The sequence below is a fragment of the Elephantulus edwardii genome, unplaced genomic scaffold (assembly GCF_000299155.1).
Source record: "Elephantulus edwardii isolate Elephantulus edwardi_28Jun2011 unplaced genomic scaffold, EleEdw1.0 scaffold00094, whole genome shotgun sequence".
In the NCBI taxonomy this organism is placed as follows: domain Eukaryota; kingdom Metazoa; phylum Chordata; class Mammalia; order Macroscelidea; family Macroscelididae; genus Elephantulus; species Elephantulus edwardii.
Window position 1 is genome coordinate 9275592 of NW_006399844.1, and position 26511 is coordinate 9302102.

The 26511-nt window shown below is 37.9% G+C and overlaps 1 protein-coding gene across 1 annotated transcript in view; it reads left to right on the top strand.

Annotated features, from left to right (window-relative positions):
* Positions 1 to 1488: 1488 nt before the first annotated feature.
* NSRP1 (nuclear speckle splicing regulatory protein 1) overlaps positions 1489 to 26511 on the top strand; it is a 41386-nt gene continuing 16363 nt past the window's right edge. The window contains exons 1-2 of the mRNA XM_006890989.1: positions 1489 to 1508; positions 2740 to 2833. Of these exons, the coding sequence (XP_006891051.1) occupies positions 1489 to 1508; positions 2740 to 2833 (114 nt within the window). The remainder of the gene's footprint in view (positions 1509 to 2739; positions 2834 to 26511) is intronic.

Below are 26511 nucleotides of genomic sequence, written 5' to 3' on the forward strand. Positions count from 1 at the left end.
ACCACTGCAACTGACAATAAAGAAATGGAAAACTAGCACCTTATCTCAGGCAAAAAACTAATGGATACAATAACAGGCCAAAACCAATGTAAAAGTAACTTTTTTTAAAAAAAAGAAAACAAAACTTTCTCTGAATCTAGCTAGCAGGGCCATCAGACTAAAGCTCCTTTGTTGTCCTTTCCCATTCGATCCTATAATCTATATCTGGGAGTTACTCCCCTTATACCCCAACATGAGAATAGCACCAACTGTCTCCAGAATACTGATAAGACCTGACCAACTAGCTTAGGCCATGACACTGATGGAAGAGCCTCAGAACAAAAAAAAAGGACACAGTGTAAATTTTTCACATTCCACTGCTCTGCTCCTCTTCTACATAAGCCCCTGCAATCTCTAAGACGGAGAGACAGATTCAGGAGGTTACACCAGTATAACGGAAAACTTTCTTTTCCCATTCCAATCCTTGTCTTCAAAACGTGTTTTTTCTTTTGCCTGGAGGCTGGCGGCAGAACCACGGCTTTGCGGTAAAATTGTAAGTTGGAAAAGACGTTTGGTTTTGATCTTTATACTATGGCATAGTTCTGATGGGTAGTCTGTATGGAGTTGTGCTGCTAACTAAAGGCCCGTTCGAATCCACCAGCCACTCTGCAGGCTGATTCTAAAGATGGGTCATCTCCCTCTCATGCGATTTACAGCTTCAAAAACTCCTCAAAACTCGCTGGAGAATCAGCGTCAGCTCTGAGCAGCTCCCATTCTAAGGAAATGAATCTGAGATTTCATATCATACACAATATTATCACTATTAGCATACACTGAAAAACCGGTGGGAGCTGAGCTCAATAGAATTTTTTCTGCTCTGTATTAATGGAAAAATAACCGGTAACCACGGCTTACATAGGTTTCAGCTTTTGCACGCTTTTGTTATCAAGTTACCCAGAACCAGCATTAACAGGAGCAAAAGCTCATTCACCAGCCTCACTTTCTCTCATTGTCATAGTGAAGCCGTTAAATCTTAGGGTAGAGAGTGCCCATCTTTGTCCCACAAATTCTCTGGTGGACTTGAACCGAAGATTTGCGGGTTTTAGTTTAGCAGCGCAATTCGCTAAGGACTATGCTTTCAATGGCCAAGGGTGGTTGGTAGCTTTCAGACTTGAGAGAGCATCAAATTCACCCGAAAGTTGCAGATCTAGCAGATTTGGGGGAAGGCCGCAGGATTTGCATTTCTTAGTAATGTTGATGCAGCTCGCTGGGCCCAGTATTATTTTATTATTACTTTCTCCCTCTACTTAAGGTAGTTGGACGGTGACGAAACAAAAGCAAACGGCGAAAAACTCAACTTCCGGAAGCTCGGAGATGAGTCACAAAACCGACCCAAACGCGGAGCCAGCTCCAGGCCAACCAGAGCCGCGCGAGAGTTTACGTGACGACGTCAGTGCTTGCGTCGGCTTTACGTCGGCGTCGGCCACGTTCAGCGGAGACCAGAGCAAGATGGCGATTCCGGGCAGGCAGTGAGTGATCTGGTAGTTAGGGTCAGGCTGGGGATCGAGGATCGGCGGCGACTGTGTCAGGGGCCGAGGAGGAAAAGTGCACTGGAAGTGGAGGGGCTGTGTCGTCAGGGTTAGAGGCGGGGAAAGCCAAGGATTCCTGAGAAACACCTATTCCCCTCCCCCATACATTTTTCAGGTTGGAAGTCCGAAGTTTGAGGGAGAAACTTGTGAGGAAATAAAGGAAGTTAGGCTGAGGGGCAGAGAGCGAGACTTTTCTATTTTCCAAAAGCTCGGTCTGAGGCCCCTCAGTCTTGCTTGCTACCCCGCGCTTGAGTTTCTCCCCGGTTGGATGCTCTTAGGAGCAGTGAGAAGAGAGACACTGCACTGCTGGCTTCCTTAAAAGGCCATGTTCTCCTTGGCAGAAGCGCAAATCCCGATTCCTTCCCTCCCTCCTCGGTTTAGAAATGTGCAGAGAAGCCGCAGAAGAGAGTAGGCATTTAGTGGGCTGGGCTGTACGTGGCCACAAGAGACACATACGTATCTATGTGGAGGCTTTCTGTTTGATGGGGATTCTTCGGATGCGGCTTCCCGTGATACCTGAATGTTCAAGGCCAAAACACAACTAACCAAATGAGTTGGCTCTTAGTGGGATGAGTCTTTCAGATGCTTCAAGACAAAGCAAGGGAGCTTTAAAGTGTGATGGGAGCTTAGCCTCAGACTTTTCAGTTAATGTCAACTTTTAAAAAGTTAATGTATTTGTGAAACAGTGTTATGATGGGTTCCCCATTGACTTCATATTGGTTTCATTATCTTGAAATAAAAGTACCTAGTAGAAAAAGATCTAGCTACTTTCTTGACTTTTATCAGACATCAAGGTTAATATACATTGGTTTTCTTTTCAGTGTACACAAACTGAGCTTTCCGCTAACCTATAACCTGAGGACAAGTTACTTTTGCTTCACGAATCACATCACTGTTTAAAATGACTTTTCAGTCCCTTGCCTCCCTAGATAAAGATGGTGATTGAGTTAAACCCATGTCCACAAATCAAGATCAATAATTACAATAGTAATTAGGCTTCCTGTAGTGTTGAGATCATTGAAGATCAGAAACAATCTGTTAAAGTGTTTATAGGCCATGACTTTTCTTCACTTGGTAGTGTCATCATCTGGAAGAGATAGTAAATGTGTTACTATTTTTTAACATTTGAAGATAATGATGTGATTTTTATTTCAAAAAACAAAAAATACAGGTATGGGCTTATTTTGCCAAAGAAAACACAGCAGTTGCAACCTGTTTTGCAAAAGCCATCAGTGTTTGGGAATGATTCTGATGATGAGGAGGAGGTAAGAGAACTATGTTTTTCTCTTGAGTAGTTGTAAATAAAGAATTTTGGGTTTGTTTTAATTACCTTGTGAGTTTACTGTCTTTATTTGCTTTGTAAATACAGTGTATCTGTAAAATACAGTTTATAAGATTGTAAAAAAGAATGTTTGAAGAAAGAAGCTCACAGTGTTTTTTATTATGAGTGAAAGTTTAAAGGGCAAATTGGTTTTCCACTAAACAATTCATTGATCATATCCCACCAGTTCTAACAGTGTTCTTCCCACTTCCTCCCTCTCCTAGTTCATTCATCATTTCCTAGCCTCCTGCTTTCTGAGCAAATGTATGCTTCATGTTTTGTCGTTTTTAGGACGAAGATTTTTCCACCAGCTAATGTCAGTTTCTTTTTGTCCTAGAAGAAGAATAACTTTTCTTTCCGTTTTTATTAATTGCATAATAGGTAGATAGTCGAATATATTTGATACTTCTTTGATTCTTATTTTTCTTCCATAATTAGCTCTATACGCCTTAATTTTTGTTAAGGTATAATTAACACAGTAAAAATTTACAGCTGTTAAATATACAGGTTGATAACTTGTGTTAATTACACACACACACACACACACACACACACACACACACTGTCAGGATTACAGGGAGCTGTCGAGTGGTTGTACTGCCAACACAAAGGCATGTGGTTTGAATCCATCAGCTGCACCACGGGAGAAAGATGGGTGATCTCTTGTACAGTTTACTACAGTTTGAAACCCATTGGTGGGTCGGTTATCAGGTGATTCTTACTCAATAACACTTAACAATATCAAGACTGGTGCCGTACTTTGTAGGGAGTTGCACTGCTAATCCAAAGACAACACTTCTGGCAGTTAAATCCACCAGTGGCTCCAAGAGAAAAAGATTGGCAAATTCTATGTGATTAACAGCCTCAGAAACCTAATGGAAAATCAGCTCCTAGTAGTCTGAGTTCTAGAACTTTTTAAAAATCACCACCATCTATTTTCAGAAGTTTTCCTTAACAATGACTTAAGTTTTCTCATTCTTTGTTTATTAATAATTTAAAATATTATTGTATAAAAAATTATGGGTAGTAGTTATGTCAAGATTTCTATTCAGCCAACTAACTATGTAATTTTAAAATAAGAGTATTGAGAATGTTACTAATTGTAGCACTTGCGTTTTTGAATGATCCCAAGTATTTTATTTGCCTTTAGGTGTTTAAAGATGTGCTATGTGTTAATGTCTGATCTTTATTATGTGCAGAACCCTGTAAGTCTTTTTGGTGACTGGAATGGCTCAGTGGTAGAATCTCTGTCTCCTCCCTTGTGGAAACCTTTCTTTAGTTCCTACCCAGTGTAGCCTTTCTGTAGACCAGCAGTCTGTCAGTGAAGACTTGGAAGTTTCTGTAATTTGGACAGGTTTCAGTGGAGATTTTAGGCCTAGACAAGCTAGAAAGACAGAGCTGGGTGGCTGGCCTACTTTATTTATTTATTTAAATTTTAATGGAAGTTTACAGACTTTGGATTTCCTTTCATTCATTGTTGCACTTTTCTCCCTGCCTACCCCTCCCCCCCAATTCGCTCTTCTTTTTGAAAAGTAAAAGAAAAAGTCTTTCATTGTTATATAGTCCCTCCCAAGTCCACTCCACTATGCAGCCTTCATTCTGGATTCCTGTCATGACAGTAATACTTAGTCATATATCCTTTTTTAAACAGTTCTCTCCTTCATCTGTTTCAATGGAGTGTACATTATTTATCTCCTCTTTCTCAGTCTCCCCCCAAACCCGATGTCAGTCCTGTTTTACAACAGTGGCACCATGCAGTATTTATCCTTTTGTAACTGAGATATTTCACTCAGAATAATGTCCTCCAAGGTCACCCACTTTGTATACTATTTCATGAGTTCCTTGTTTTTTTAATGCAGCATAGTATTCCATTGTGTGAATACACCACAGCTTCTCTATCCATTCATTTGTTGTTGGGCACTTGGGTTGTTTCCAGCTCTTTGCTGTTGTGAACAAAGCCACAATAAACGTGGGTGTGCATATATCTGCTTGGGTGGCGGTTATGGTCTCTTTAGGGTATCTTCCCAGTAGTGGAATTGTTGGGTCAAATGATAGTTCTATTTGCAACTTTCTGAGAAAGCATCATACACAGCTTTCCATAGTGGTTGCATCATTTTACACTCCCACCAGCTGTGAGTAAGGGTTCCAGTTTCTCTGCATCTTCTCCAGCATTTGTTGTTTGCTGTTCTGTTAAATTTTACTATTCTTCCTGGGGTGAGATAATATCTCATAGTTGTTTTGATTTGCATCTCTCTTAGAGCTAGGGATTTTGAATGTTTCTTCATGTGTTTGTTGGCCATCTGAATGTCTTCTTTGGTGAAGTGTCTGTTCATATCCTGTGTCCATTTTTCCAATTAGGTTATTTACCTTTATCTTGTGGTGTTCGAGTATTATATAAATTCTAGATGAATTTATATAATATAGATAAGTCCCTTATCTGACATGTCATACCAAATATTTTTTCCCAGTCTCTTGCCTCCCTTTTTACTGTGTTGGAGAAGTTTGTGGATGTGCATAGGGATTTGATTTTTAGCAGGTTCCATTCATCTATTTTATCTTGGTTGTAGATTTTTCAAGATGCTTAGAAGACTGTTTATATTGTGGATTAGGGCTTCTAGAGTTTTTCAAGCTTTTCTTTAATGAAGTTTTTGTCCTTGGTTTTAGGCCTAGGTCCATGATCCACTTTGAGTTCGTTTTTGTGTATGAAGTGAGGTGTGGATCTTGCTTGAGTTTTCTACAGATAATTTTCCAATTTTGCCAGCACCATTTGTTAAAAAAGTCTGTCGTTTCCCCACTTAACTGATTTCATCTCCTTGTCAAAAATCAGTTGACCATAGGTAGATGGGTTGATTTATGAATTCTCAATTCTATCCCATTGATCTATGTGTCTGTCACTGTACCAGTACCATGCTGTCTTGACCACCATGGCAGTGTAATAGAATTTGAAATCAGGGAGTGAGATGCTTCCTACCTTGTTTCTCTTTTTAAGGAGTGCTTTGCTTATTTGGGGCCTCTTTCCATTCCAAATGAAATTGGAGATAGCTTTTTCCATCTTGTTGAAGAATGGAATTGGTACTTGTATTGGGATTGCATTGAATATGTAAATTGTCTTTGGTAATATTGTCATTTTCACTATATTCAGTCTTCCTATCCATAAACAAGGGATATTCTTCCACTTCCTCAGGTATTTTTTTGTTTCTTGTAGTAATGTTTTGTAATTTTCTTTGAATAGATTCTTTGTGCTTCTGGTTAGATTTACTCCCAAGGATTTAATCTTGTGATTAGCTATTGTGAAGGGTATTGTTTTTCTTAGCTCCACTTCTGTATTCTGTTTGTCACTGTAGAGAAATCCAGTTGATTTTTTTTTTTTATGTTGATCTTGTATCCTGATTGGTCAACTATGTCCTGTAGTTTTCTTGCTGCGTCGTTAGGGTTTTCTAAGTATACTATCATATCATCTCCATACAGAGATAATTTCACCTCCTTTTTGCCAATTTGGATACCTCTTATTTCCTTGTCTTATCTTAATATCACTAAGACTTCCAATACATTATTGAATAGGAGAGGTGTTAGTGGGCATCCTTGCCTAGTTCCTGTTCTCAAGGGGAATGCCTTTAATCTCTTTCCATTGAGAACAATGTTGGCTCGGGTTTGCATATTTCCTTTTTACTATGTTGAAGAAATCCCCCTCTAATCTTATTTTGTTCAGTGTTTTAATTAGGAAAGGGTGTTGGATTTTGTCAAAGGCCTTTTCTGCATCAGTTGATAGGATCATGTGATTCTTGTTCTTTGCTTTGTTAGTGTGATGAATTACTTTGATTGTTTTTCTTACGTTGAACCATCCTTGCAAACCTGTTATGAATCCCACTTGGTCATGATGAATTTTTTTTTTTTAAAGTATTGTTGGATTCTATTGACCAAGAATTTTATTCAGGATTTTTGCATCTGTGTTCATGAGAAATATTAGCCTATAGTCTTCTATTTTGGTGGGGTCTTTACCTGGCTTTGGTATCAAGAATATATTTGCTTCATAGAATGAGTCTGGGAGAATTCCATCTTTTTCTGTATTCTGAAATAGTTTATGTAGCGTTGGTGACAAATCTTCTCTGAATGTTTGATAAAATTCCCTTGTAAAACCATCTGATCCAGAATTTTTTTTGGCTGGAAGTTTCTTTTATTACCTTTTCAGTTTCTTCTTTTGTCTGTTCAGCTGTTCAGTTTTTCAGTTTGTGTCAGTTTATGTAGGTTATGAATTTCTAAGTATTTGTCCATTTCCTCTGTTGTTGGTGTTATGTGCCATCGAGTCGTTTGCGACTCATAGTGACCCTGTGTACAACAGCCCTACACCCTGCTCTATCCTGTGCCAATTGCATTGCCTCTGACACACCCATCCCGATTACCCCAGTCACTGAATCAATCCACCTCATCTAGGTTTTCATATTTATTAGAGTATAATTTTTTATAATATTCCAATGTTAGCCTTTTTATTTTAGTTGGTTCTATTGTGACATTGCCCATTTCATCTCTTACTCGGATTATTTGTGTCTTTTCCTGCCTTTCCTTTGTTAGTTTTGCTAGTAGTTTGTCAATTTTATTGATCTTTTAAAAAAACCAACTCCTAGTTTTGTTGGTGGTTTCAATTGGTTTTTCTGTTTTCTATTTCATTTATTTCTGCTCTAATTTTTATAATTTCAGGTTTTTTAGAGGGTGTCAGGTTTTCTTGCTATTCTTTTTCAATTTGTTGGATCTGCTGGGTTAGAAAGTCAATGATCACTTTTTCCTGTGTTTTGGTATGTTTACTTTTTGCTATAAATTGACCTTTGATTACTGCTTTGTCTGTTTTCCAGAGGTTTGGGTAAGTGGTGTTTTCATTCTCATTTGTTTCAAGAACCTTTTTAGTTTCATTTTTTTATTTCTTCTAGTACCTGCTCATGTTCAAGCAAGGTGTTGTTCAGTTTCCAAGTATATGGTCTTTTCTCTTTTATCCTCTTGTTATTCTAATTTTGTTGCAATGTAGTCTGAGAAAATGCTTTGTATTATTTCTGTGTTTTTTAATTTATTGGTGCTTGCCTTGTGACCTCAAATGTGATCTATTCTGGAGAATGTTCCATGCACATTGGAGAAGAAGGTATACTGTGGAGGGTTTTTGTGGGGTTTTTTTGGTGCATTAGCCTATAAATATCTATGAGGTTGAATTGGTTTATTGTGTGGTTTAATTCTTGAGCATCTTCGTTGATTTTTTTTGTGGTAGTTCTCTTTTCTTCAGAGTGGTGTATTGGCCAACTACTATAGTAGTGTTGTCTGTTTCCTTTTTTCAGTTTTGTTAATGTTCATTTTACATATTTTGCAGGTCTTTCATTTGTTGCATGGTTATTTATTATTGTTATGTCCTCTTGTTCTATTGACCCTTGAAGCATTACGTACTGACCTTCCTTGTCCATTGTGATGGTTTTTGCATTGAAAATTATTTTATCATAGATACTGTTTTTTTCTTGGTTGCTATTTGCTTGGTATCCTTTTTTCCAATCCTTTTTTTTTTTAATGGTGAAGTAATTTTTATTTCAGTACTTGACAAAATACCCCATAAAATTCAAAACTTCTACCATTATACAAAAATAGGTCTCTACAAGTGACATTTTCTGTCTGTATCACCAGTAGCAAATATATTAGGCAGAAACATGTAACTTCAGTAGCCTTTTAAGAAAAGTGCAGGGCACTTCAAGCTACACATTCAGCAGTATCATAATGTGCAAAAGTTTAATCTTTTCACCCATCTGATAAATACACGTTTTATAACTTAATCGTTTAAATTAGCATTCCACAAATATACAGGTAATTTAATGATTATTGTGCATGAATACACACACAATGCTTTATATATACACAAATTCCAGTTTTCCTGTGCTGGCAAGGGATTTGTGTACAATCATAAGCTGTGTTCCTATTGGTCCCAATGAATATTCACAATACAAAAGCACAAAAGAACCAGTGATTTACAAAAGGAAGTTCATTTAAAATCTCTTAGATTGATGTTTTTGTTTAAAATCTCAATTGGTGATGTTTTCAAAGGATTATCTTCTCATGCCAGCATGAAACTGAGTAGTTGAACCTGACTGTGTGGTCCCCAGTCGCCTCTGCAGTGCCTCAAGCCGTGTGATATAATCTGTCAGCACTCTGTCAGGATCATAATTCTGAAGCTGAGAACATGCTAGGGAACCAGGGTTCAAATCTGCTGGGAGGCCCGGGTACCTATTTTGAAATGGTAAAGGACCAATCCTTTTTTAAAGTCTTTTAGTCTTTATCTTCCTTTTTCAGGTGTGCCTTTTGTAGACAGCATATTGATGGATTTTGGTTTTTTATCCAGTCTTCTACTCTTTTTCTCTTCAGTGGTGGATTCAAACCTTCACAATCAATGTGATTGTTGAAAGACAGGGTTTTATTGCTATCATTTTGTTGAGTTCTTTTGGTGTTTTTGCTAATTACTTTGGTTCATGCTTCTTTCTGTGGCACTTCTTTAAGAAGGACATATCTCAGTGTTTTCTGCAGTACTGGTCTTGTTTTTACAAACTCCTTTAGGTTCTGTTTTTCTGGGACTATCTTGATATCTTTCCTTCATATTTGATGGTCAGTTTTGCTGGGTACAATATTCTTGGTTGACCATTGCATTCTTTGAATGTTTGATATATGTCTTTCCAGTGCCTTCTTGCTCACATGGTTTCTGCTGAGAAATCGGCATTTAATCTTATCTGCTCTCCCTTCTAGGTTACTTTTTGTTTCTCCCTTGCTGCTTTCAGAATTCTGTCCTTATCTTTGGTTCTGGCAAATTTGACTATGAAAAGCCTTAGTGTTTCTCTTTTGGGGTCTATAGTGTTCTCTCAGTTTCTTGAATATATATTCTCTCATTCTTCATTATGTCTGGGAAGTTTTCTTCTAGTAATTCTTCCACAACTTTTTCAGTGCCTTTACTTCTTCCTGTTCTGGGATTCTGGTGATGTGCATGTTATTTCTCTTGATGGTGTCCCACATTATTCTTAGATTTTTTTTCTTTTTCCTTCCTTTTTGATTCTGCTTTTTACTCTAGCAGATCAGTGGTGACAATTCTACTATTTCACTGGTTCTGTGTTCCATCTCTTCAGCTCTGTTCATGTGTCCCTCATGTTGACAGCATCTGAAATTGGACATCATATTTTGGATCATGGTTTCTTGTTTTTTCAGTGCCACTAATGCCTCGTTTGTTTTATCTGCATTATTCAGGATTGTTTTTTTAAGCTCCTCCTGGTTTTGCTTGCAGTGTCCTGTAATTCCAGTTTCTCTTTCACCCATTGAAAATATTCAATTATTGTTGTTTTTGTTTTGTTTTGTTTTTATGGCTTTCGTTTTATTAAAAATGCAAGAGTCACATGCTCTTGAGTCACTCGCTGCCTGAATTACTGTTTTAAAGTCTGTGTCAGAAAGTTCCATCAGACTTTCTGACTGCAGGAAATCCATTGATACTGTGTCACCTTTTGGGGTAACATCTGCTTTGTGCCTGTGTAGGGTGTGAGATAGCCTGCTTCTTTCATCACATTGATAAGTTCTGGATCTGAAGACAATGCCCTAGAAATTCGTGGGGCAGCTAACCTACCTGTGTTTCTCTCTGTACTTCTGACTCAAGGGAAGGTTCCGTTCAGGGCCTGTGAGAGCAGCCTCTTATAGCTAAGTCAGATCAGGGTTCTCTGGATTAAAGGCAAGTTGATTGACTGGATATGTAGGCACAGATATGGAACTGAATGGGGTGGCGGGGCAGGCGCAGGGCAACAACGGGGTGGGTTATCCACTTGCAGGGACCTCACTCAAATTTCAGCTGTCCAGCTGTGCTCACAAATGAGGTCCCTACTGAAATTCTGGCTGTTTGTCTCTCACCCAGTGGCTCTCTCTCAGTGGTTCTTACCCAGCAGCCCTCACCCAGGTGCCCCTGCCCCAGCTGGATCCTGGGTCCAGCGGGGCTTAAGAAAACTCAGTCAAATTCCCACTGACTCACTTGCTCCTAGAAGGTCAGCGGGGCCCAAGAAAACTCAGTCAGATTTCCACTGATGTGCTCGCTCCTGGCTCATCGGTGAGGCCCAGGAAAAATCAGTCAAATTCCTACTGACCTGCTCACTCCTGGTGGGGCTTAAGAAAACTCAGTCAGTTTCCTACTGACCTGCATGCTCTGGTGAGTGGGTCCCATAGTGGCTCAGCTGGTGACTTCCACCAGGGCGCGCAGCTCACTGCTCCTGTGGCTCCCAAACTAATTACTTTTTTTAAATTATTATTAAATTTTATTAATTTTAATGAACATTTACAGGGATTTGGGGTCTTCACTTCTTCACTGCTGCACCATTTTCTCTACCCTCCTCCCCAGTTTGTTCTTCTTCCCCCGTCATCCGAATGTCTGTTTTAATTGTCCAGTTGCCACAGTGCTTGTCAAAGTCAGTTCTGATTAATCTCCTTTGTCAGTGTGTCCTTTGCCATTCCCTATCACTCCTCCCTGAGAGAGACTTCACCCTGATTCATAAGGAAAAGGGGATGGCGTATTCTCTTAGCTACTTCCTGCTGAAAAGGGACGCTGTGGGTTTCAGGGTGAAGATCTTCTCTCACTACTCTAAAGGGCCCCTTTGGCAGTAGGAAACACATAGACTATTATGGAGATTGATTTTGGAATTTAGATGCACTGTTATTAATTGTGTTTAGCCGTACATGTTCATATCCTTGAAGATGTATCATGGGGGGTTTGCAACCTAGAAGACACAAATTTAACTAACAAGTTATAAGTACATGAGTCAAGAATTATGGAAAAGTAAAAGAAAAGATTCTTTCATTGTTTTACAAACCCTCCCCCAGGTCCCCTCCACCATGGAGCCCTCGCTCTAGACTCCTGTGATGACAGAAATACCTAGTCACATATCTCTTTTAAACAGTTTTCTCCCTCCTCTGTTTCAGTGCAATATACATTATTGAACCCATCTTACTCAGTCTCTCCCCAACCCCAAGGACAGTCCCATTCTACAACAGTGGCATCATGTAATATTTGTCCTTTTGTGACTGGGATATTTCACTCAGCATAATGTTCTCCAGAGTCAAGTTCTGACTCAAAATTCCAGCTGTCCATGTAGCTCCACGTTGGTCTCTGTGTGCCATGTTGGTCTTTCTGGTGGCCTGTTTCTATGCAGCTAGCTGCTCCTCCAGTTACTTATGCTGTTTCCTCCACCGCCACCATCTTGGTTCTCTTGGTCTATTTTTTTTTTCCTCTTGGTCTATTTTTAAAGTTCAGCCTGTGCAAACTCTGAAGCTCAGTAGTCTGATGTGATGCTGACTGTGGGGATTTGGACAGTGTTTTGGAAAATTGTGCTTAAGGTTAACATGAGCTGGGGACCAACTTGGCAGCAGCTAATACTGTAACAGTGTTACAGTGCTACTTTGAACCTGTTTAGAATTTAGGGGGGAAATAGGTATGTAAACATTAATATAACACATTGACATGAGGAAAGAAGACTGACAGTACTGAGTATTCTTGTGTGCCCTTTGCTTATGTATTTAATCTTAATAACCCTGAGGAGTAGTGTTCTCATTTTACATGTGAGGAGACTGAAGTTTAGAAAGGTAGAATACCTTTTGAATTGCTCGTGGAAATATAACGTGCTATAGCTGTTGTAGAAAACAATTTGGTTCTTCAAAAGATTAAAATTTAATTTCTCAAAGGTATATATATCGAGAATAATTGAAAGCAGGAACTCAGATCATATAATTCATCACACCACCATTCAAACCATATACAAAAAGACAAATACTCTAAGATTTCACTTGCATTAAATCTCTAGAATAAGCAGATACATCAAGACAGATTTAGGTGAGCAGAATCTAGGGAGAAAATGTGATGTTACCATATAATGAGGGCAGTTGTTTCTTTTTAGGATGATGAAAAAAGTTTTGGAAAATTGTAGTGATTGTTGCACAGTGTTGTAAGGGTAAGTAATGCCACTGGATTACATACTTAATGATTAAAATGGTATCTCTTATGTATCAAACCAAACTAAACAGGTCCATTGTGATTTATAGCAACTTCCCCCCACTCCCCATTACATTTCCAAGGTTTTCAGTCTTTCTCTTCAGGAATTGCTGGTGGATTCAAACTGCCAGAGAAGTACAGCCTCTGGGTTAACAGGGAACACACTAGAAACTGTGCCCCCAGAGTCCCTTATATTACCTATATTTTAATTGGTAAAAAGTGTTTTACTGTAGGCCACCCAGCTAATAACTGAGAAGCCTGGGATTTGAACTCAGGTGTGTCTGACTATACTTCTTCCATTCTATTAATAATTAATTTTAAAATGCTAATGAGTTAAGAAAGTTTAAATAATATACTTTGCTGTAGGGAATTACAGCAGGAATAGGCATTTAAACATCCTAAAAGATTTGTTTGGCTTTAAATGAATAAGAAAATAGAAGTGGATATCATTTCAGTTGGGAGTTAATAGCAAGAAATACAGAGTGGCATGAAAGTGAAGGAAAGTTTTGTGGAATAATGTGACTAGAGAAGAGACTAAGAAAATGTAGTTACAGATGATGATTATAACAGAATTGGATCAGATTGTGGAGTACATTGAATGCTATGTATAGTATATTTCTATTTTAGATTTGTAAATAGTTTTTGAGCAGTAATGTGATATAAGCATACTTATTTTGTGAGTATATCACTTAAATTATGAAGCACAGAAGAACTTTAATGCAGAGAGTTGGCTATGTAGGTTATGGATGACTGATAAGCAAAAAAGGTGATGTTTAAGCAACTCAGAAAAGACTTGATAAGCCAGAAATGAGTTGGTGAGGCCTAGTGGTAGCAAGAAGCAAGCAGTTATGAGGGTAGGGTGAGGATGAAGGCCCCAGGATGCCAGGGGTCGGGGTCATTTGATAGGTCTAGAACTGTCCAGAGGAGCTGAATCTGTAGAAGAAACAAGAACAAATACTCTGGCTTCACTCTTTTTATCTCCAATATCCTATCTCTGCATTTCTTTGGTGGAACCTAGCCAATAAACAACCTGTAAGGGAGCTACAGCTTAGTTCTTAATGAGTAGAATATACAATTATTCTTTAGTATAGTAAAAAATATATCTGGTGAATTTCCGCTTATCTCAGTATACATAGAGTATACATAATTGATACATTATTTGAATATGTGTGATGTTTGACTACATATTAAAATATTTCAAAGTTAATTTAAGTCACAACAAATTATCAGTGCTTTAAAAAGGTATTTTGTTGTTCCCTTGCTGAGTAGGGTAGTGGATTTATGTGGAGAGAAGCTGCAGTGAAACAGAGTAGTGTATTCCTACTTCCAGCATTTCCGCAAAAGCCATTGCAAGCCCAAATTTAAGATCAGGATTTTATTTCATGGAGGGACCCTTAGCATTTGAATTCTGTTTATAGTTTAAAAGTGGGAAGTTTGAAATGTAGTCTGTTACTTATCTTTAAGTAGTTATTTTTAAAGTTGTCAGAACTAATTAGAAATAAATGTTCTTTTGTTTAAAGGTATAAGAAATGTCAGTGGAGGCGAAAGTTTTTACCCAATCTGAGTAAGATCCTTTTGTGATGCTATTTTGTGATCATATGTATTTGACTGTATGTTATGACATAATATGTTTCTTTCATTATTTCTAGTCTGTTCTTTTTGCTAGTCCCATTGCCTTCACTTTTACAACTTCTTTATTGGATTCTTTTAATATTTTCTCTGAAATTCATTTCACATTTTCTTGTCAGATTGATCTTCCTTCTATAAGCATTCTTACTCCCTTGTTCCAAAACCCAAGTTTATTTAAAATCTAAACCACTTAACCTGATAGGAGGACTACCCTATGCTTTGTCCTCAAGCTTACCACCTTAAATCTTTAAAGCATTTTCTTGAAAACTTCAACAAGTCTTTTAGGCCTTTCTTACGTTCATTTTAGTTGGAAGTTTGTTTGACTTGACAGTGGTTAAGTTGTTGTTGATTGCATTCAAGTTGTGCATGACTTATGAACAAAAGCCTGAAGCCCCTCTACAACGGTTGACATTTATCAAAGTTCATAGAGTTTCTGGAGGCATGTTGTTTAGGAATTGGATGCCACTCTTGCCTCCAACCTGTCATAGTATGTTATTGTTTTTATGTGCCATTGTATAGCACATTTCGTGTGCAATGTAATGCACAGCAGCCCTGAACCTTCCCTGTCCTGAGCCAGTCTCGCTAACTCTGACACACCAACCTGCATTGCCCCAGTTACTGTATTCAGTCCATCTCATCCGGGGTCTCCCTCTTCTGCACTGTCCGTTTACCCTTCTCCAAGACAGACCTATTTGTTTTCTTGACAGTCCATGGTATGTTCAAGACTCTTCACCAGCAATATAACTCGAAGGCATCTATACTCTGTCATCTTTAGTCACTGTCCAACTCTCTGAAGCATAACATGTAATTGAGAAGACCATGGCCTGGATTAGGCGCACCTTTGCATCTAGACTTAAACCATTGCTGTTCAGCACTCAGGACAGCAGATTTTCCCAATGCAATTCATCTTTTGATTTCCTGACTGCTGATATTAAGAGAAAGTTAAAATTTCAGTATATATCTGAACGTTACAGTATGTCAAAATTAGTGCAGTTTCAGTTGTAGCTTTTTGTCTGTTGTAACCAGATAATTTCCTACTTCTCTGGACATAGGCTAGTTATAGTTCAAATTAAATAATAGATAATTAATATGCCAAAACATATAAATTGTGACTACATCAGGAAATTTAATTCCTTTCAATGTTGGGTAAGAATTTCTTAATTCATACTGTAAAATATTATTAGCAAATTCATGCTAAAGAATGTAATAGTAATTTGAGTAGTAAAGGATTTAAAGTAATGGTTCAGTTTTGCTAAAAACTCCTTCCTCAATTTTCTTTTCATAATTAAAACAGGAATACGTAAAGAAGGTACAGATATAATAATAAAATTGTGTTAGGATTGGGCTAGAGAACGCTAGTCTTTATTTTTATCTCCCATTAGGGTGATAACATTGTAGACGTGGCTCAGTAGAAATGTATGAGACAGATTGAGAAGATTAGTTAGGTAACTAGAAATGCAGTTATGGAACTCAGAAGGCTTTTAAGGCTATATTAGAGTTTGGGAGACTCGTGTGGACCAGATCCAGAATGCCAGCAGTTTTTTTTATTGACCACAAAGGCAACCAAAATGTAATGGTTTTTATATTTTCAAATTAAAGAAAACTAAACTTGTAGTGCTTATTAATAAAATTTTGTTGACCCACAGGCAAGATCACATATAGTCTATGGTGGTTTCTTAGACTACAGTGGCAGAATTAAATAGATGTGATGGACATTAAGGCCTGTATAACTTACTTGCTTTCTGCCTCTTTGTTATGTGCTGTTGAGTTGCCTGCAACTCATAACAACCCTATGCACAATAACTCTGAACCCTGGCCTATCCTGAGCCAGTCTCACTGTCGCCAACACACCAGCCCCTATTACCCCAATCACTGTGTCAGTCCGTCTCATCTAGGGTCTTCCTCTCCTGCGTTGTCCTTCCGCCCTTAAAAGCATGATGTACTTCTACAAGGACAACATGCCCAAAGTGTGTGAGATGGAGCTTCAAAATCCATGCCTCCAGAGAGCAACTTTATTTTAACTTCTCCAGGATAGACCCGTTGGTAATCTTGGCAGTCGATAGCAAGTTCAGTACTCTTCTTCAGCTCAAAGGCATTGATTCTTCTGTCATACTTACTCATTGTTCAGCTTTCTGATGCATTACAAGTGATTGTGAAGACCATGCCCTGGATCAGGTGCACCTTAGTCTCCCGACCGACATTTTGCACTTGAAAGCACTCTCGAGAAGTCCCTGACAGCAGTTTCCCAATGCAGTATGTCTTTTGACTTCTGGCTGCTGATGCCAAGAGTGTTGATTGTGGACCTGAGCAAGCTGAAATTGTTAAGAATCTCAATCCCTTCTCCATCTGTTGTCGTGCTGGCAATTGGCACAGTGGTGAGACTCTTTGTTCTCTTGATGTTGAGCTGCAATCTGTATTGAAGATTGCAGTCCTTGACTTTTCTGCAGCAGATGCTTCAGGTCCTCCTCAGTTTCAGCAAACAAGGTTGTCATCTGCATAACACAAGTTGTTTATGAGTCTTCCTTTAATTCTGATGATACATTCCTCCTCAAAGACCAGCCTCCCGAATGATCTATTCTTCATATAAATTGAAAAGGTATGGAGACAGGACGCATCCCTGATGCACTCCTTTCCTTATTTGGAGCCATACTTTCCTTGCTTTGTTCTGACTACTGCCTCATGGTCAAGTATAGATTTCGCATGAGCACAGTCAGATGTTTTGGAATTCCCATTCTTCTTAATGTTAGTCACAATTTGTTGTGGTCCACAGTCAAATGCCTTTGCATAGTCAGTGAAACACAGACATTCTTCTGGTACTCTCTGCTTTTAGCTAAGATTGATTTGTCATTGTCAGTGATGACCCTACTGCCACAGCCTCTCTACAGAAAAAAATTATCAAATTATTGCCTAGGTATAATTATTTGAACTGTCGGAAACATTGTATTGTGTGTTGTTGTTGGGTGCAGTCAAGTATGACTGATAGCAACCTTGTGAAACAAGATCTGCACTAGGTTCTATCCTGTGTTACCTTCACACTTCCTGACAAACAAGAGCCCATTGCTGCAGTCACCAGGTCAGTCCCCCTGGTTGAGGGTCTTGTTCTCCTTCGTCAGCCCTTCACCTTTCCCATCATCATGACCTTCTTCAGGGAATAACTCCTCTTAGCAATTTTCCTACAATATGTGAGGTAAAACCTCATCATTCTTGCCTCCAAAAAGCACTTCAGGTGAACAGAAGATTTTAAAGGGCAACTTGAAAGGACAAAGAAGAATATTATAATGGAATGTCCAGAGAACTGGAATTGGAGAATAAAAAGGGAAGAAACTGCTCTGCATTTCTCAAGCTGAGAGAACTGAAAAACAAATTTAAGCCTTGTGTCACAATAGAGAAAGATGCTATTGGTAATATATTGAATGACCCTGGAAACATAAAAAAAGGAGGAGGAAACACACCGGATCACTGTACCAGAAAGAACTGATTGACACTGAAAAATTTCAGGAAGTACCATATGAACAGGACCAAATGGCAATGAAAGAGGAAGTGAAAGGTGCATTGAAAGCACTGTAAAAAAATAAGGCCCCAGAAATCAATGGGATGCCAATTAACTTGTTTCAGTAAACAGATGCAGCCTTGGATGCACTCACCCATCTATGCTAGGAAATTTAGAGGACAGCTGTCTGGCCTGCGGATTGATAGAGGTCCTTATATGTTCCCATACCTAAGAAAGGTGATACAACAATGTGGAAACTACTGAACAATATCATTAATACCACATCCCAGCAAAATACTGCTGAATATCATTCCAAAACGGCCAGAACTGCCAGAATTCAAGCAGGATTTAGAAGAGGCTGTGGCATCAGGGATATCATTGCATATGTCAGATGGATCCTGTCTAGAAAGTAAGGAATACCAGGAGAATGTCTATTTGTGCTGTATTGACTATGCAAAGGTATTTGACTGTGTTGATCATAACGGGTTATAGCTGACATTGAGAAAAATTAGAGTTACAGAGCACTTAATTGTGATCATGTGTAACTAGTACTTTTACTAGAAGACTGTTGTCTGAATGGAGCAGGGAAACACTGTATGGTTTAAAATTGGAAAGGGAGTGCGTCAGGGTTGTATTCTCTCTCCATACCTATTTAATCTGTATGCTAAACAAATGATCCGAGAAACTGGACTCTGGAAAGAGACTCATCAATAACCCGCAATTACGTAGGAGCATTGTAGTAAATTAAAATATTCAGAGGCCATCTAAGATGTATGGAGTGAAAAGTAAATCAAAAGTAGAATTCTGAAAAAGAATTTGAGGTTGAGAAAAGAGATAATGAAGGAATTGGCCATTGAAGAGGAAGGATGAAAGAGGTTGGATTCTGGAAGATTAAGTGAAACACAATTTCCAGAAGAATATGTAAAGAGTTTGAAACATTTTAAATCTATACTGAGTATTAAAAATGGACCATTAAAAACAAAAAAGGACCATTTGCTGATCTTTTGAGTGGGAGATTTCAGTAAGTACATGTAGTGAGTATAGAATACTTTTTTCCAGATGTTTGTATATGAAGAAAAGGGAGAGGAAATCTTCTGTTTATGTCAACATGGAAGAAAGAATTAGAGGAGAATATAGAGTTATCTAGAAAATCTGAACCATGGTACATGGTTGAGGAATTGACTTCCTTCACACATGCGATTGTGTGGGGCTAGTAAGTCTAAAATCAGAAAACTTCCAGTCTTACGTCCCGAGGTCCACTGTTCAGGTAAGAGAAAAACTTGACAGAACAGAGTGTGTTGTGACAAACTAGTTTGAAGGCACAACACACTCAAAGGAAACCCCTCTTTCAGTGGATTGATTGTATCACATTAGATAAAGCAAAGTGATTACTTTGGGAGATCACTAGTGTTAGCCTAAACCACTTGGAGAGTAGTAATAGTCTAGCCAAGTTGACAGCTAAAACTAACCATCAGAGAAATAGAAGGGAGTTAAAAACGTGGGGATCAGAGTTAATGTATAGAGATGAGAGATAAGATGGTCTTAGAATGAGAAATTGGTTTACTGAGTGTCTGTTGAGGTATCGTAAGTTTTTTGTTAGTTGTCATCAAGTTGATTCTGATTTAGGGCAACCCTATGTGTATAAGAGTATAATTTGGGTTTTCAAGCCTGCTACCTTTTTTGGATGCAAATTGCTTTGCCTGTCTTCTGACTCAGCAGCCACTTCAGCAGAGAAAGATAAGGCAGTCTGCCTCCATAAGGATTTCCAACCTTTGGAGCTCTGTTAGTGTTCTGTGTCCTTCTGTGCCAGGTTGCTGTGAGTTGAAATCTATTCAAGGCAGTAGATTTGAATTTTGGATAATCAGAAAACGTTTTATAGTTTCCTTTTTATTGAGATTTGTTTTAAAGTCTAACATGGTTTATTCAGGAGAATTTTTCAAGTATTCTTGACCAGAACGTGTATTCTGCTGTTGGAGTGTTTTAGACATTGGTTCATTCTAAATGAAAGGAGTCCTGGTGAAGTACGTGCTGCTGACTGAAAGGTTGAGTATTTGAATCCACCCAGCAGCTGCTCAGAAGAAAAACCTGGTTATCTGCTTCTTTGAAGATTACAGCTTATGAAGTGCTGTTCTCTGTCACATGGGGTCACTGTAAGTTGAAATATACTTGACCGCTGCCAACAACAACAACGTATCAAGTTGATTTAAAGTCTTCATTTATAGTAACGATTTTGATCTTGAAATTTATTCTCTCTGACATTAAGATAACCACTTTAGCTCTCTGGATTGCTAGTGCATGATAAATCTGTTTCATCCTTTCACATTTAGCTTACTGTGTCTGAATTTAGAGTATCCCTAAGAGATAGTACATAATTAAATATTTTGTCATTCTATTTTGATGCATTTCAATTATAGTTAATATGATTTAACTGTGTTAGAGTTTATATATATAACTATAGGTAATATATTAACTATAATTACTGAGATAGGATTTACACCTGCCATTTGCTGCTTTTCCCCCTACATGTCTTTTTTTCTATATATTTTATTCATCTATTTCTGTTATGGTTATTTATGTTAAATAAATGTTTTTGCAGAATCATCTTAATATCCTTGGTTGTGGGTTTTTAAAAACTGTGTATTTCATTTTTTTAGATTTGTCCCTTCTTGTGCTATAATTGTATACAAATTACATGTTTAAGCATTGTGTAAGCCTATCAAAAATTTCTAATTATGGCTTTGTGAAGTTGTCTTGTAATCAGGAGAATAAAGAAGTTACAAAAATACATTGTACTGTCTTTTATATTTACCTGTGTTATCTTTACCAGTGCTCTTTGATCTTGTAAGTTTTGAATATGGAGTGTTATCTTCAGATTGAAGGACTCCCTTTGTCAAAATTTTTATAGGATAGATCTGTTAGCAACAAATCTCCATTTTTGTTTACTGTCTTAATTTCACCTTCATATTTAAAGAATAGTTGTTTTTAGATACAGAATTCTTATTTGACAGGATTTGGGTGTTTTTTCCTATCCTTTTGTGGAAGTCATCACACTGCTTTATCTCCATGGTTTCTGATGAGAAAGAAACAAGTTTATTGAATTTTCTTTATATATGATGAATTATTTCCTCTAGTTTTCAAGATTGTTTTCTTTTTAAATAGTTTGATGGAATATCCACATTTGGTTATCTTGGAGTTTGTCTTGCTTAAGGTTTGTTTACCTTTTTGCATTTGTGAATTAATGGTTTTCCTTAATTTGAGACATTTTCTTTCAGTCATCATTTCTTGAAATACTATTTTGGTCTCTTTATTTTTTCACTTTCTGGAACTCTCATTACATATATCTTGGTACACTTGATGGTCTTTGAGAGTGTGTGCCCATCTCCTCATTCCCTGACTGGATAATTTATTTGACTTGTCTTCATGTTCACTTTTAATCCTTTTTGCCATCTCAGATCTGCTGTTGAGCCTTTTAAATTATTCTCCCCCCCCCCCCAGTTATACTTTTCAACTCTAAGGTCTTTATTTTATCCTTTTCAAATAATTTCTATTTATTTAGTACCTGTTTGGTGAAATATTTTCATACTTTTCTTAGACATGGCTTCAGTTAATTCTTTGAACATTTTTAAAATAACTGATTAAAGTTTTTCCTCTATTAAGTCTCACAAACAATTTTAACTCACTGTTGAATAGATTTCAATTCATTGATATTCCATCAGCTTTCACGGGCTTTAAATCATAAGAGAGGAGATTGCCCATTTTTCCCTTACAGAGCTGCCGATAGATTTAAACCACGTGAGACAGTTGCAACCCTTGGGTTGACACAACTGTGCCACCAGTGCTCCCTTCCTAGGAAGTCGACTATCTGGGGTTTTTCAGGGACACTTTTATTGATTGATTCTCCCCTTGTCCCCTTGTGTATGGACCATGTGTTTACAGAAAATGTAGACTTAAGGGACAACTAAAGGTCAAAGTCTACACCCTTGAATTTGGATTGCACTTCACATCAAGAAAACAATCCTACCAACTGGACCAATAAGTAGACGGAGAAAAGTTTGAGACCTTTGAGGATTTTGTTTTACTTGAATCCACTATCAACCCCTATGGTAGCAGCACTTGGGAAATCAAAGATGTGTTACATTGGGCAAATCTGCTCTTAAGGACTTCTTTAAAATGCTGAAGAGCATCAAGGTCAGTTTAAAGACTACTGATCAGGCCATGGTATTTTCAGTTACTTTGTATGCATGTCAAACTTGGACAGTGAATAAGGAAAACTGAAGAAGTATGGATGTCTTTGAATTGTGTTGGCAAAGAGTATTGAGTATCCCATGGACTGCCTCCAGAACAGGCAAATCTGTCTTGGAGGAAGTATCCAGGCTGCTTAACAGGCAAGGAAGGTGAAACTTGGTGTCACATTCTTTGGTTATGTTTTCAGGAGGCAGCTTTCTTCACCTTTTGCATAATCATGGACAATAGCAGCTCTCTAGATTGTGGCAGAAAGGTTGGAGATTTTCACACTCCCTCTATGGATACCAAGCATTTCTTTTTATGTTTTTGTTAGCTTCTTATTTGCCCTACTGTCATCTAGCCTTTAAGATAACCTTTGTTCAGTTATTGCATTTTATTATTTTCTTTGTTTTTACCAATACCCCTGGGGAAACACTCACAATGATCAAATAGAGACAAATAGAGTGGGATTTTGTTCATAGGTAGGTTGTCCAACCATGAATCTAAAGACCTTGCCTCCCCTATCGTTAGATCTACCAGCATTTCCAAGGCAGAAAGAGGCAGTCTCCTACTATTGTTGTTTACAGCCTTTGAAAGGGATCTCTGATGGTCTAGTCCATAGGGAGTTGTGCTGCTAACCAAAAGGCTGAGCCTCTGGCAGTTCAAATCCACCACCTGCTCCTCAGGTGAGTTATAACTTCAGAAACCTCATGGAAGATCACTGTGAGTTGGAACCTGACTGGACAGCAATGAGTTTGACCCCCCCCCCTTTTTTTTTGAGATAAAAGAATAACTTACCTGGAAATGTGGCTTAGGAGTTCTGTTCTCTCCAGTAACTGCCAGGCTGTTAGTTTCTACCATGACTGGACTTTTCAGTTGCGACTAACAGAGCTAAAGTTTGGAGGTGGGGATGGGAGTAGAATATGGTCAAGCTCACTCTCATCGTACCTTCCAAGATTCATCATTTCTTGAATAAATGTTGCTTAGGTTCCTGTAAGGCTTCATTTTCAAAGTTCTAAAAAAAAATTTTTTTTTTCATTTTTTAAGCTAGTGCTTTTATTGCTTTTATGAAGAATAGCATTTTGGGATGCCTTTAAGTATTCTTTTTGTTGTTGTGTGCTGCTGAGTCAGAACTGACCCATAGCTGATCCTTTAAGTTAGAAGCAGAGGGAGGAGATTGCCTATCCTCCTTCAGCACAACAACTGGTGCATTTGAACCATGTGCCTTTGGGAGTATAGCACAACTTCTTACCACTGGGCCCCCAGAACTCCCACTGTTGGTAGGTGCTGTCACGTCGAGTATGACTCATAGCCACCCTATTAACAGATCTGAACCCTGTTCCATCCTGTGCCCTTCTCAATCTTTGACACACTCATGTCATTTGCTGCAGCCACCATGTCAATTCACTTTGTTGAGGGTCTTCATCTCTTTCACCATCCCTCCACTCTTCCAAGCATGATGTCCCTCTCCAAAGAATGCTTCTCCTAGCAGCATACCCAAAGTATGTGAGATGAAGCTTCATCATCTTTGCCTCCAAGGAGCATTCTGGTTACACCTCCAAGACATAACTTGGTTCTTTTGGCAGTCCATGGAAACTCTCCACTTTTCTCAAACCCCACAGTTCACAGGCATTAATTCTTCTGTCATCCTTATTTGTTGTTCAGCTCTCAGATACATTGCAAGTGACTGAAAAGACCATGGCCTGCATAAAGTGCATCTTAGTCATCAAATTGACCTCATTGTTCTTCAGGAATTTGGAGAGGTCCCTGACTTCAGACTTTCTCAGTGCAGTCCATCTTCCGGTCTTGACTGTTGGTATTAAGTGTGTTGATTATGGATCCAAGAAAGATGAAGCATTGATAGTTTAAGCCTTTTCTCCATTGATTATAATGTTACCAGTCAATCTAGGGGCAAGGGTTTCTCATAGATGTCCCAAATTGTCTTTTAAACCTTTCCATTTTTAGGAGCCCTGTTGTCATGTGGTGTGATGTGTCATGCTGCCAACTAGGTTGGTAATTTGAACCGACTAGCTGTTCTTCAGGAAAAAAGATGTGCTGTTAATCTCCCATAAAGATTGACAACCTCAGAAACCCAATGGAGGGTTGCTATTAGTTGGACAATCCATTTTCATAAAATTCACTCAAAATGATCTTATTAAAATTGTACAATATCTCTATTAGGATAAAGACTTCTCATCACTCTTAGGATAAAGGCAAAAAAAAAATCCTTAATTTGATCCACAAAGTTTGATGTTGCCCGGCTCATTTTTCTTTGCCACAGTAGCACGTGTATGTTAGTATTTGAGACATTTTATCATAGGCAATTACACCACTTTACATTGTCTTAGCATTATCTATCTTAATGATTCTCAGTGGGGTTGTTACTATCCCTGAAAGAACATTAGGAATTTTTGAAGTAGTAATATCACAGTTATTAGAGACAGGATACCATTGGTGTCAGTTATTTTTTGGTTTTTAACTTCTGTTTTATATTGATTTGCTTACAAAGTTCATAAACATTGTATTTCACATTATCCTTCATTCACATTGTGAGTCATACTATCGTGTTAATTTTCAAATGTATATTGCATTTCTGGCTTCAAGATCTTGGGCAGATTTCTTAGGCTCTTCTCACATTTTAAAAATAAAAATGTCTTCATTGTAATATGAGCTAGTTAAAAGTTCCTTGTTCAGCCATGATCAAGGAAGTGACATTAGAACAGACCCAAATTTTTCATATTTGGATAAACTGGAACAGTAACCTAAACAAGAAAACATATACATCACAATCCTGCTAGAAACTTAATCTCTGACTTAGGGTATTGTATGTTTTGCCCAGCAATGCAGTATCTTACCTGCAAAGTAGGAAACAGTGATACATGGCTCAAATTTTTTGGCAGATTGCTTCTTTTCATGTATATTGTTTTTGCAGTTTTGTTAACTGTCCAGTCTCCACATTAGGCTGCTGAAAAGGCTCACTATACCTCTTCCAAGTCTTCTATTTCAGGGCTTTAACCCATACTTTCCCTCCCATTTTTATTATTATTCTTTATTACATTTTGTAAATTTAAGGTACCTAGCAAATAGTAGAAGCTCAGTAAATGTTAGCTAATGGGGAGCTCTAGTGGCTTAGTGGTAAGGAATTGTACTGCCAAGCCAAAGGTACATGGTTTGAATCCAGCAACTGCTGTATGGAGGAAAGATGGATAGTTTCTTCTTGTGTAATAACTACCTCTGAAAACCCACTGGAGGGTCGGCTATAATTTGATGATGCAGAGCAGCCTACTGCAATAATAGTAGTGCCTTCTTTATTAATCAGTCTTCCTCCTCATTGCCATTTCTTTGATATTTGGATTTCCAAGACTGTAAATTGCACAGGAAGAGGTTACTTCTCAGAGCTGATGGTGGATTTAAATTGCCAGAGAGGCACAGCCTTTGGATTTGTAGTACAACTCCTTCTGGACTACACCAGCAGAACTCCCTGCTGTTAATCATTGGTCATTTGAATGTTTCCTCTGCTCTGTCTGTTTCACTTTGTATTTGACAGTCATATTTAGTTGCCTGTCTTTTCTGTGACATTTTTATAGGATATTACTGATCTCTAATTTGGGTTTTATCATTAGCAATCATATATGTTAGAACAGTTCCACAAACAAGGTGCTGGCTGGTATCTGTAATTACATTTTTCAAATACTGTTTAATTTGATATATAATTTCATTGCATTCTTTTACTCATCCTCTTTAGCTGAAAGTTTCTGAGAAGCTGGTAGAAGCTTCCACAAGTTACATGACAAAATAGGCTCTTTACTATCCAAAGCCACCAGTATCTCTTAATAAACTGATAGACTTTGATAGTACCTGTTCCAACTTTACCATAAAAATAACTTTTAAAAGTTCTCCTTTTATTTTCATGTTGTGCTTCTCTATGTGTAGTCAGACAAAAAGCAATAATCCTTCATCTCACTCATGGATTTATCAAAAACTGAAAATAAAATAGATCAAATCACTTTCTGAAACAAAATTACTTTATTAGTTTAGTAATAATTTGAGGCTACTTTAAAGATAAGAAGCAGCATTTGGGAGGAGATTCATTTCCTGTCTTTGGACTTTATCTGCAAGAACTATATCTTCAATGTCAAGAGATTTTATTTATAACTAAACTTAATAAAAGTCTGTACTGGCAATGTTACACACCTGACTTGGTCATTGTGATTATATATTGGGCTCCAATACTTACTTGTCTCTTGTGGGG